General features: G+C 36.2%; 1 protein-coding gene across 3 annotated transcripts in view; it reads right to left on the bottom strand.

Annotated features, from left to right (window-relative positions):
* The window catches only part of LOC110449612 (cyclic nucleotide-gated olfactory channel-like), a 35328-nt gene that overhangs the window by 12880 nt on the left and 8486 nt on the right, over positions 1-13962 (bottom strand). For all 3 annotated transcript variants that reach the window (XM_021496579.1, XM_021496578.1, XM_021496577.1), the window contains exons 2-5: positions 11197-12935; positions 5150-5208; positions 686-747; positions 408-496 (exon numbers count right to left, since the gene is read on the bottom strand). In XM_021496579.1, coding sequence (XP_021352254.1) covers positions 408-496; positions 686-747; positions 5150-5208; positions 11197-12293 — 1307 coding nt within the window. In that variant the 5' untranslated portion in view covers positions 12294-12935. The remainder of the gene's footprint in view (positions 1-407; positions 497-685; positions 748-5149; positions 5209-11196; positions 12936-13962) is intronic.

Below are 13962 nucleotides of genomic sequence, written 5' to 3'. Positions count from 1 at the left end.
ACATGTTTCAGGTCATATTCCTTCACTTACTTTTTTTTCTTTTCTGTTCTTTTCGTATCACCTTTGTACCGTTTTCACACGAAAGTGTACAACTTTGTTCACGTTTCAGAAGCTGAGGTAGTATAACCGTTTCCACACATATCTTTACCGACTTTGTACACATTTCTGAGCTGTAGTAAACAGACCATTTCCAGATGCAATCGCACTGTCTTTGTACACATGTCTGAGCTTAGGGAGATCGTTTTCAGATGTAATGTTTTGACCACATTTCTTTTGTGTGGAGACTTAATGTTTCCGAACGTAATTGCATCATCTTTGTAAACATGTTTGAAGTTTTGGGACACTTATCGTTTCCACACGTAATCGTACCATCTTTGTACCCGTTTCTGAAGCTGTGGGAGACTTACCGTTTCCAGACGTAATCGTACCATCTTTGTACCCGTTTCTGAAGCTGTGGTGGAACGTTGTGCATCCTCATGTATAGCTTAGCCCCATCCTACATCAGAAGTAAAACTTTAAACATCTTAAATCGGTAACCATAATATCTTATAAGTCTACAGAGTATACTGACTACGAATTATGTTATTTTCATAAAACATTTAGTCCTCATACATGTACCAATGATTATGAAATTCCATATGTTTGACTTTCATTTATGATATGAACATTTCGTATTCCAACTTACCAGCAGTCTCTCAAATTCCTGTCTACTGGCATTTCGGTTTGTTATAACATTTCCCACCTGTCCTGAAAACAATAATTAAACATGTTTTACATTCATCTACAAAAAATATATGTTTGTAAAATGTTGAATGTGTCACCATAATGAAACTATCGTTTCAAAAATCGCCCATTCATTCGTCTCAGCAAAAAACTCTTATTCATTTCGTCTCAGAAATCTCATTAACTTAGTTACACTCGTGTGATAAGCATAATTCACAACATTTAACCTAAGCAATGCGCGTTCTAAAAAGTCATCGATGTTCTGTCACACTCATGAAGTACATAACATCACATCATCTGCATATCTAAATGTGAATTCATATATTGTGCAGGATAACATTATTCCAACACGAATACTCCGTTCAAAAAGGACGAGTTATATCTTAGGGTCTTTATACCAAAATCAATCATTCTACATTATAGTCTGTGTTCCCTGGCGTCACTACACATATCCACAGGCATGTAATTAATCAATTTACCTCTCTTCTTTCAATTTTGAATGCATCAATGTTTTATTAACAGTGTATACAATGTTGTGGTATACATGTGAATTCTTTTAATACATCCTCCAACGTTCAGGTACTATTTACCCGGTTGAAAAGAGGAAAGGATCCACTGATGTACAGTAGAATCATTGATTTTCGTGGATTTAAAATTTCGTGGTATTCATATGCTAGCCTGTTTCAAGGACATTATATTTCGCTGATATCTGATTTTCCCCTATCTATATCATACCAAATGTATGTTTTCGTGGGGAGTTAATTTCGTGGATGTCTGTAAATAAACAAACTTTAATGTCCCACGAAAATTTATGATTTTACAGTAAACATGTAGATGAGGAAGCATATCAAGCTCTCTCTCTCTTATTAACCTCTAATGTATAAACGAAGTTACAAGCACAATGAGATTTAATTTAACTCTATTTTTTAGTCTCCCCCTCATGTTTGATGTCCTCTCAATCCGTTACTTTCAGTTTTGACTTTTTCGGCTTTTTGTCGTGAATTACTTCTTTGTTTTTCAACTTGAACAATTATAATGTAAAGTCTATCTTGGTTCTTTTTATCAATGCCAAAAAAACTTCCACATAAGACTTAATTAACTGTAGCACGTTACTGACAATGCTATGTATTATTAAACGCAATAATAGCCAGATCTTAACTTATTAAAATAGCAAAGTAATGTTATTCTACACGCGTTGTAGATAAGGAAAGCAGCCCCTTTAGAACTTCCTTATGTGTGAGTGTGTGTGTGTGTTTGAGGTTGTATACGTGTTCTGGTTGTCATGGTTATTTATTTTCAACGTCACGTTGCTAACGTCAACATCAAAAATACACAAAAGTGGCTCTATGACTGCGAAAAACTTTGAAACTCGGAAGTGGCGTGTGTTTTTGGAGGACACGGAGATCATGTCCACAGAAGGAAATACATTTAACGAGCATATAGAAGGATTTTAAGAGAAAAATTATCCATCTTTCCAACGGNATTGTTTTGTACATCAACTAGAAATGTGTTTTTTGATGCAAGAAAGTTAGGTGGGGTCGATTTTTTGACATCGAGAGCTTTCCTCCCTTCTTGCATATACAGTATAAGCATTGGGGATGGCATATTTACCGAAAGTCGATCTGAACTCCTAAAACATGCAAAATTACACTGAACACCTCAGTGTGGGTCCAAGTATAACTGTAACAAATTCTCAGGTCTCTGTGCTGAACACTACCAACTATGCCATGAGACCCAATATACGCTACTGCGATTTGGAATACCAGAGGAGTTGTAGATACTATTAAGATATAGAAAGCTTGATTTGGTAACAAAAGCCGGTATTTCTAATCCAAAACAATTACGCACACAAGTGTCTAAATATATTTACCAAACACAGTCTATTTACACTGACTCATATATTTTAAAAAATTACGTGATTTCCACGCACAAATTTGCACGATACTTTCCTCTAGCTTATTTTCCCCCCACATCTGTTTGCAGACAGCTACATCTGAAACGTTCTATTCTGTTTTTGTTAATCAAAATATCTAAGGTTTGATACTTGTCATTCATGTCGGTTAATCATTATTACGGTACGGAACAAACACAATTGATTCAAGTGCAGCACGACGGTATCGTGTGCTCTGGAATATTAATTTTAGAACATATTTTTGAACGTCGAACAATTGGAAAACAAACAAAGAGAAATTTCGAAATCAACGTGAAAGAAACCCTTTTAATTTATTTGACAAACTCATAGTATTGCTCAATTAAGAAAAGCATGCCAGATTTATAGGACTTTTTGTACGTTATTAGAAAAAGAAACTTTCAAGTAAGTCTTATTTATTTCTGTTTATCCAGATTGATCGTAGCCAATCACCAAATGGTAAAGCTTTGCAACCACCTCTTTGACGTTCGGTATGCTACTATGTGAATGTAACAAAAGCCGTTTTCCCCCCAGATACAACGGTTGACTTGACCCAATGAGTATAGTTCAGACCAAATCAAAGAAGCTATTTTGCAATTTTGCACTTTAGTTCAATATGTAGATTTACTTGTGTACATAATGAAGACGTACATTGTTCGTTATGTGGGGCATGTTATCAGGATACCAGGATCCAATACAACCAGGATAGCCCTTAGATTGATACCCCAGGGAAGGAGACCAAGAGGCAGACCTAAGACCACCTGGCACAGAACCATCGGATCTGAACTGAAAGAGCATGATATGACCTGGAGAGAAACTGAAACAAACGCAAAAGACAGAACTGTGTGGCGAAATCTTGTGGCGACCTTATGCTCCGGCTGGGGCGAAGGAAAAGTAGGTAGGTATCAATCAGAATGATCCTATTAACAGAATCAGGTAGATAGCAAATGATTGGTCGCCCATTGCGAACGATTAGCAAAAACTCTACTGACTGTGACGTTTCGTAGATCAAAGAAATATCAACAAAGTTTGGATTCAGTAGTGTTAATAAATTTCACCCCTTGAAACACAATGGACCTGGTCCAACTACTAAGATTGTGTAATGTCAAATAGAGTACCTGATGGGAAACGGCTTTTGACATGTACACAAAGATTTACCGTTCAGAGTTTGACTACGACGAACCCGGATAGGTTATATTTAGGTTAGGCGTATTTCCTGATTCTATGAGACATATTGTGTTTGATATAAACAACAGCAGATCATTGGTATAGGTTGCATGCAGACATGTGTTTGTTAAGTATTGTATGATACAGTATTCTCGTTATTGGCCGATTTAATCTATTGAACGTGCGGTCTCTTACCTTCCTCGTAAAAAATGACTAATCGATTACAGGTTAGAATATTTACAAAAAATATACGTCAGAAAAATACCTATTCAATGTGATAATAAACCCTTATCCGTATCATCTTCGTGAAGGAAAAAAAATATAAGAAAAATATTAAATGTGAATATATTACAATTTAGTGAGATTTTTTTAATAAAATAAGGATGTGTTTTAAACGAAAGAAAAGATTTCAGATACGATTTTGAATTACGGATTCATTTATACCACCTATCGGTAGCATGATAGATTAAATAACATGGGTCGTCAGTATAAGAAGAGGCTGAGAACGACTTGAGAAGAACGCCTGCTCGCGTAAGGTGACGTCCGAAACCGGAACTAATTTCCACACAAAAGGTATCAGCGTAAAAAATTAGTCCGTCAAAGTCAAAAACATCAATACAAAGTTACGAAAAAATATTGTGAGAATAACAACACCATTTCAAGCATAAATACGCATATGGAAAAGCCAATGACGATCAGATATTTTTTTTTTCTTCTTAGTTCTACTTGATTTTAAGGTTCATGGTATTCCTCCGCGCAAATCTTCTATTTGTTTACGTTTGCCACAGGCTGAGGATGTGCGATCGATGACAATTGAGCCTAGAAGTCATTTGGAAAATATGGTGTGAAGTTGACTTTTTTTAATGAAGAAATATATAAGGTAGTAGTAAATAAATTATAAACAGTTTATCACATTATCAATATTTACAGGGTTTGTCGTTCGAACAGTTTTCTTATCGCTCACACATGGATAAAATCTCGAGTCCACCTGCGATGGCCTTTCGATTATATCCACGTGCTCGCGATAAGAAAATTGTTCTCACGACAAACCCACACAGTGTGATAATAAATAAATATCAATGTTCATAACTGTGTAATTACATCGACGACAATGTTCATACCTGTGTAATTACATCAACGACATAAAACAAGAACAGCATTATTAAGTAAAAAAACATGGGTTTGCCCGCCTGTTGGCTCTGAAAAAGGCTCTTGAATTCAATTCATTGTACATAACTAATAATTACAGCAATAGGGATGAGGTAAACAGGTAGATCAATGACCCTTCCAGTATTATTAAAATGAATTCAAAGAATAATGACAATAGATCGTGAAAGTCAATGTCCTTACCGACAATTGTGGCGAAGATGAAAACACCTATTAGGTAACTGACTATGACGAAAACATACCTGAAAGATAATTTAGAATAGATTAAGAACACATAACATATTTATATATTAAGATTATCTAGGGCATGTTTTGATTAAAAAGATTTTCAAATTGCTGTCGAAATAAATTGTACAACCCTTACTTAATGAAACATTTAAATTAAATCCAAAGCGAAAAGCATGAAAGTAAGAACCCTTGTACTACATAGAGAAAGACACGAAATAACGACCATTTTTATTATCGTTCACAATTCAAGGTTCATTAATAAAAATGCCATAACGGGATCGAAATACATATACAAAACATTGTGGAAACTTTGCAATAGTGTTGCTTATAACCATATTTAAGACGCGCTTAATCGCATCTGAAAGCATTCGTAATATTGTTATAGCATTATACCCCTAAACATATATAACTGCATTAATTAATTTTGAAATGTTCAAGTTTCTTTCTAATGATCTGACTACAAGAAATGCAATACAAGAGACCATATTATGTTAAGGGCCTTGAAAGTTTTTCTCAAACCCACTTTGTTTATATATGAAATCTGCGTCACCTGTTTTCAAGAACTTGATTCTAGTGGATACAACTTTCAATTGGATCGACTAGTTTAAATTGAAGTAGTTTATTTTTATAATATAAGCAGTTGATTTTAGTTTTGAATGGGAACATGTTACGTTAAAACCTCAATATATTGTCCCCCGATCCATTTGCCACCTCATTTATCGCTTACATATTTTAACGTCACTTTTTCTTGTTTTCTGAAGAATTCCGTTGTACGTTTCCCTTAATGTATCGCCTAATACCTATGCAATGCTAACATTTTCCTAGACGAATGGTGGTATCATAACGTACATGCCTTTTAATTAAATATAATCATTGTCAAAAAATATATGCAAAAATCTACGTATCACACATTTCATCGTTTGTAGAAAAGTTTCGGCAGATAGGTATGCGAGCAGTCAAATGAAAGAATTCAATACGGTTGTAGATACACTCATTCCTACACAATTCATAGCAATTTCCTGGTGATAATTAATAAAAACATAACAAAACCAAAAAACAAAAAACAAAAAACAAAAATAACCAGCTACCACAGCGTACAAAACTAAACACATGTGTCAAATCAAGTTGTGCAAATAAATACCAAGTAAATCAAAACAATGAACGTAATTCAGTGTTACACAGAGGGAGACGTGATCTGTTCATGCTGATACCTCCATTCATGTTTACAGAAACGAAAACACTGTGAGAATTTGACAACAAATACTTACGCTGAATAGGAAAGGCGAGCACTGTAATACAAAAATCTCACCGTGATATCTGTGTGATGTTTTCTCTAAGTGACGATTACCGTAATGTTTCATCTTCTTATTTGTTTGATATTATTTACAGTAGATGCGGATGATTCCTTATACAGTAATACACAAACCTGACGGTGATATCTGTGTGATGTTGTCTATATTAGTGACAATCCCCGTATACAGTACTAACCTGACTGTGATATTTGTGTGATGTTGTCTATATCAGTGAAGTCCCCGTATAAAGTACAAACTTGACTGTGATGTATGTGTGATGTTGTCTATATTAGTGACAATCCTCGTATACAGTACAAACCTGGCTGTGATATATGTGTGATGTTGTCTATATTAGTGACAATCCCTGTATAGAGTACAAACCTGACGGTGATATCTGTGTGATGTTGTCTGTATTATTGACAATCCCCGTATACAGTAAAAATCTGACTGTATGTGATGTTGTCTATATTAGTGACAATCTCCGTATACAGTACTCACCTGACTGTGATGTGTGTGTGATGTTGTCTATGTAAGTGACAATCCCCGTATACGGTACTAACCTGACTGGGATGTGGGTGATGTTGAAAGTATTAGTTACAATCCCTGTATACAGTACAAACCTGACGGGGATATCTGTGTGATGTTGTCTGTATTATTGACAATCCCCGTATACAGTACTCACCTGACTGTGATGTCTGTGTGATGTTGTATGTATTAGTGACAATCCCCGTATACAGTACTACCCTGACTGTGATGTGTGTGTGATGTTGTTGACAATCCCCGTATACAGTACTAACCTGTCTGTGATATCTGCGTGATGTTGTCTATATAAGTGACAACCCCTGTACCCATTTCACGCCTGACCGTGATATCTGTGTGATTTTGTCTATATAAGTGACAACCCCTGTACCCATTTCACGCCTGACCGTGATATCTGTGTGATTTTGTCTATATAAGTGACAATCCCTGTACGAAGTTTAAGCCTGACCGTGATATCTGTGTTATGTTGTCTATATTTGTGACAATCCCCGTATACAGTACTAACCTGCCTGTGATATCTGTGTGATGTTGTATATATAAGTGACAATCCCTGTACGAAGTTTAAGCCTGACCGTGATATCTGTGTTATGTTGTCTATATTTGTGACAATCCCCGTATACAGTACTAACCTGCCTGTGATATCTGTGTGATGTTGTATATATAAGTGACAATCCCTGTACGAAGTTCAAGCCTGACCGTGATATCTGTGTGATTTTGTCTATATAAGTGACAATCCCTGTACGAAGTTTAAGCCTGACCGTGATATCTGTGTTATGTTGTCTATATTTGTGACAATCCCCGTATACAGTACTAACCTGACTGTGATATCTGTGTTATGTTGTCTATATTTGTGACAATCCCCGTATACAGTACAAACCTGATCGTGATATATGTGCGATGTTGTCTATATAAGTGACAATCCCTTTACGCAGTTCAAGCCTGACCGTGCTATCTGTGTGATGTTGTCTATACAGTACACACCTGAATGAGAAGTCTGTGTGATGTTGTCTATATAAGATGTGTGTGATGTTGTCTATGTAAGTGACAATCCCCGTATACGGTACTAACCTGACTGTGATGTGTGTGATGTTGAAAGTATTAGTGACAATCCCCGTATACAGTGCAAACCTGACTGTGTTATTTTTGTGATTTAGTCTGTATCAGTGAAATCCCCGTATGAAGTATAAAATTGACTATGATGTCTGTGTGATGTTGTAAGTATAAGTGACAATCCCCGTATACAGTAAAAATCTGACTGTATGTGATGTTGTCTATATTAGTGACAATCCCAGTATACAGTACAAACCTGACCGTGATATATGTGCGATGTTGTCTATATTAGTGACAATCTCCGTATACAGTACTCACCTGACTGTGATGTCTGTGTGATATTGTAAGTATTAGTGACAATCTCCGTATACAGTACTCACCTGACTGTGATGTCTGTGTGATGTTGTATGTATTAGTGACAACCCCCGTATACAGTACTAACCTGTCTGTGATATATGTGTGATGTTGTCTATATAAGTGACAACACCTGTACGCAGTTCGAACCTGACCGTGATATCTGTGTGATTTTGTCTATATAAGTGACAATCCCTGTCCGCAGTTCAAGCCTGCCCGTGATATCTGTGTGATGTTGTCTTTATAAGTGACAATCCCTGGACGAAGTTCAAGCCTGACCGTGATATCTGTGTTATGTTGTCTATATTTGTGACAATCCCCGTATACAGTACTACCCTGACTGTGATGTGTGTGTGATGTTGTTGACAATCCCCGTATACAGTACTATCCTGACTGTGATATTTGTGTGATGTTGTCTATATCGGTGAAGTCCCCGTATAAAGTACAAACTTGACTGTGATGTCTGTGTGATGTTGTATGTATTAGTGACAATCCCCGTATACAGTGCAAACCTGACTGTGTTATTTTTGTGATGTAGTCTGTATCAGTGAAATCCCCGTATGAAGTACAAAATTGACTATGATGTCTGTGTGATGTTGTATGTATTAGTGACAATCCCCGTATACAGTACTAACCTGTCTGTGATATCTGTGTGATGTTGTCTATATAAGTGACAATCCCTGTACGCAGTTCAAGCCTGACCGTGATATCTGTGTGATGTTGTCTATATTAGCAACAATCCTTGTACACAGTACTAACCTGACTGTGATATCTGTGTTATGTTGTCTATATTTGTGACAATCCCTGTATACAGTACAAACCTGACCGTGATATATGTGCGATGTTGTCTATATAAGTGACAATCCCCGTATACAATACAAACCTGACTGTGATGTCTGTGTGATATTGTAAGTATTAGTGACAATCCCCGTATACAGTACTCACCTGACTGTGATGTGTGTGTGATGTTGTCTATATTAGTGGCAATCCCCATATACAGTACACACCTGAATGAGAAGTCTGTGTGATGTTGTCTATATAAGTGACAATCCCCGTATACAGTACAAACCTGACTGTGATGTATGTGTGATGTTGTAAGTATTAGTGACAATCCCCGTATAAAGTACAAACCTGACCGTGCTATCTGTGTGATGTTGTCTATATTAGTGACAATCTCCGTATACAGTACAAACCTGACTGTGATGTCTGTGTGATGTTGTAAGTATAAGTGACAATCCCCGTATACAGTACTAACCTGACTGTGATGTGTGTGTGATGTTGTCTATGTAAGTGACAATCCCCGTATACGGTACTAACCTGACTGTGATGTGTGTGATGTTGAAAGTATTAGTGACAATCCCCGTATACAGTACAAACCTGACTGTAATGTCTGTGTGATGTTGTCTATATTAGTGACAATCTCCGTATACAGTACAAACCTGACTGTGCTATCTGTGTAATGTTGTCTATATAAATGACAATCCCCGTATACAGTACAAACCTGACTGTGATGTCTGTGTGATGTTGTCTATATTAGTGACAATCCCCGTATACAGGTCAAACCAGACTGTGATGTCTGTGTGATGTTGTCTATATTAGTGACAATCCCCGTATACAGTTCAAACCAGACTGTGATGTCTGTGTGATGTTGTTTATATAAGTGACAATCCCTGTATACAGTACTAACCTGACTGTGATATCTGTGTGATGTTGTCTATATTAGTGACAATCCCCGTATACAGTAAAAACCTGACTGTGATGTCTGTGTGATGTTGTAAGTATTAGTGACAATACCCGTATACAGTACTAACCTGACTGTGATATCTGTGTGATGTTGTTTATATAAGTGACAATCCCTGTATACAATACTAACCTGACTGTGATATCTGTGTGATGTTGTCTATATTAGTGGCAATCCCCGTATACAGTTCAAACCAGACTGTGATGTCTGTGTGATGTTGTCTATATTAGTGACAATCCATGTATACAGTATAAACCTGATTGTGATATATGTGTGATGTTGTATATATTAGTGACAATCCCCGTATACAGTATAAACCTGATTGTGATATCTGTGTGATGTTGTCTATATTAGTGACAATCCCAGTATACAGTACAAACCTGACCGTGCTATATGTGTGATGTTGTCTATATTAGTGACAATCCCCTTATAAAGTACAAACTTTACCGTTCTAGTTGTGTGGTGTAATGTAAAGTTTGTGACAAATCCCATACAAGCTTACATATCAAAAAATGTTTTAACAAAATTAATCATTATTCAAACTGACTTTTTTGTGTTTATGTCCTTCTTTAAAACAATACCAACTCAATAATATTTCTTTTAAACAAATGCTACTATTAAGAATTAACTCGAAACCATGTCATTCTAGTGTAGCTACCTGCATACAGATGTGATTGCTCAACAGTTTTGTATTTTATGTATGAAAGGTAATTGCAAAACAACAAAAACGAGTTATAGATAAAAATGGAAATCGCAAAAAATTGTGGGAATGAGTGCATCTGATTTTACTGAGAGGTTCGCGGGTAAAAGCAACGTTTTCAGTCCCGTGTGCCAACTATTTGATGTTACAAAAATATTAGATGGTCTTCTGTATGTCACAATGATATACAATAGCAATGCATTCCTGATAAAGAAGACGCATATTTACAGCTCTGAACTTAAAGTTATAAATATAGATCTTTTAAAGCAATAAACTAACACGTATATGACAAAAAATCTGTTTCTAAAAAGAAATATTTACTTACTCCCAATTAGTTTCCGGTGGTGGAAGGTCACCTATCGTAGTTAGGGTCAAGGTCGACCAAAATAGTGAAGCTAGATACTTCCGGGTCACCGATGAGAACTCTCCTATTGGTTTAGGGTACGACCAGTCTCCTTTAAAATCTTCGGCTTCTGATATCAGGTAATAAAAGGCAGCAAACCAATGAGATCCGAGAAAAAGTATATGCGTCAGATTGGCTACACGAAAGAAATTTGGATACGCCGTCCGTGATTCTAGCATGTAAAGGAACCGAAACGTTCGATACAGCTTGATGAATCTTGGGAATCGCACCATTGGGTGTATTCCAATGAAAAACTGTATAAAATCTAATGGAAACAAACACGCGAGGTCCAAATAGAAATATTTTGTTGAGACATAATTTTTGGCAAGTTTTAAGGAATCAAACACCATAAGTCCTTGATCTAAGTACCCTGTGCGGAACTGACAAATGATATCAAAAACATACACAATGTCGCATACGATGTCGCACGTGATCCACACGAATAAATGGTTCTCGTGTATCTCTCTAAATGCTTCACGTGCAATGCACGTCCATAGATTATAGAGCACGGCCACCGTGACTATTCCTGTCCAATAAAACATCAGGTTACCGTCCATCCGAAACACTGTACGATGCTTTTCTTTTGTCTCATGTTTGCTTACATTTTCAGTGTGGTTTTCGACAGGATTACAATTGGATTCTACTCTATAAGGCTGTTGCGTCGAAAACTTTTTGAGAAATGAATCTTCACGTGTCACCGTTGACTTTTTCTTGGTTGTTACGGCGTTCGTGACCTTGACCGCTTGCCGGAGACTGCGCCATACTTTACCTACCTTTTCTTCCTCTCCCGTATCCAGGGGGGCTGTTTGTCCAGTGCGACGCCCTAATCGGGACATTAGGTTTCGAGTCTTTGACCTTCCTGGCGAACTACTAGAGACGGAAGACGTACTTATCTTTCTTTTTTCCTTTTTAGATCGAACTTCCGGGGATGGTGTTCCCGCAGGAGTTTCTACTTCCGGTGAGGACGATAACTCCATATCTAAGCCGTGTGCATCTCTTTGGTTGATCTCCAATTCCATGATAGAAATTACTTTCGAAAATGTTACTTTTGTATTGAAAGTTCAATCATCTAGCTCTTGATCGTCTCGATATATATCCTACAGTGATGTATAATAGCAGTCCTCAAAGCGTCTGAATGTCATCTTGGTAGCGTCTTCGTATACTTTAAGGAATTTCAGTTCTTCGTTAACGCTGGAACTCTGAGTAAACCTTTTCCTCGTCTGCCGGTTATATATTTATCCCGTATTGATTATTTTCGGTCGTGGAGAGTTTTCAAATCGATCGCAACATTTTATTTTATTTATTTTCAATTCTAATCACGTTAAAAAATGCAAGTGTTATAAAATTATCTTTTGTTTTCGACCAGTTTATATGATTTTCAGAATTGCTGTCTCGCATATATGAGCAATATCCAAAAAGAAAATCCTCATTCAAGTGAAATCATTGGTTAGAACGGTTTTGTGGTGAAACAATTGTCTGAGTTATAACATATTTCAAAAAGTCTCTTTTAAACTGCACCGCCGCTTCAAGATACAGTGTGTACAGGAGATAACTCCACATGTTGAATGACGCACAGTTGCACGTGTTTCTATTTATATATCCAAATCAGTATTCAGGGGTGACAAAGCGTTCCTGGTTAAATTTTCGTTTTTTCTCCACGTCTGCAATATAGAAACAAAAACGGTTAGATAAAAAACCTACACTATAGATACAAAATAGAGACAAACACGGTAAAACAGAAATCCTACACTATAGATACAAAATACGGACAAAAACGGTAAGATAGAACGCCTGCAATATAGACACAAAAACGGTTAGATGGAACGAACGCCTGCAATATAGAGATAGAAACAGTCAGATAAAAAGCCTGCAATTTAGATACAAAATACGGACAAAAACGGTAAGGTAATTCGTCTGCAATAAAGAAACAAAAACAGTAAGATAGGTTATCTGCAATAAAGAGTCAAAAACAGTGAGATAGGTTGTCTGCAATATAAAGACAAAAACAGTAAGATAGAAAGCTAACAATATAGAGACAAAATGGGAAGATAAAAACCTAACAATATACAGACAAAAACGGTAAGATAGAAAGCTAACAATATACAGACAAAAACGGTAAGATAGAAAGCTAACAATATACAGACAAAAACGGTAAGATAGAAACCAAACAATATACAGACAAAAACGTTTAGATAGAAAGCTAACAATATACAGACAAAAACGGTAAGATAGAAAGCTAACAATATACAGACAAAAACGGTAAGATAGAATGCTAACAATATACAGACAAAAAGGTTTAAATAGAAAGCTAACAATACACAGACAAAATGACAAGATAGAAACCTAACAATATACAGACAAAAACGTTTAAATAGAAAGCTAACAATATACAGACAAAAACGGTAAGATAGAAAGCTAACAATATACAGACAAAAACGGTAAGATAGAAAGCTAACAATATACAGACAAAAACGGTAAGATAGAAAGCTAACAATATACAGACAAAAACGGTAAGATAGAAAGCTAACAATATACAGACAAAAACGGTAAGATAGAAAGCTAACAATATACAGACAAAAACGGTAGAATAGAAAGCTAACAATATACAGACAAAAACGGTAAGATAGAAAGCTAACAATATACAGACAAAAACGGTAGGATAGAAAGCTAACAATATACAGACAAAAA

Source organism: Mizuhopecten yessoensis, unplaced genomic scaffold (assembly GCF_002113885.1).
Source record: "Mizuhopecten yessoensis strain PY_sf001 unplaced genomic scaffold, ASM211388v2 scaffold4701, whole genome shotgun sequence".
Classification (NCBI taxonomy): domain Eukaryota; kingdom Metazoa; phylum Mollusca; class Bivalvia; order Pectinida; family Pectinidae; genus Mizuhopecten; species Mizuhopecten yessoensis.
Note: the sequence above shows the minus strand (reverse complement) of the source record. Positions and strands in the feature narration are given on the sequence as shown.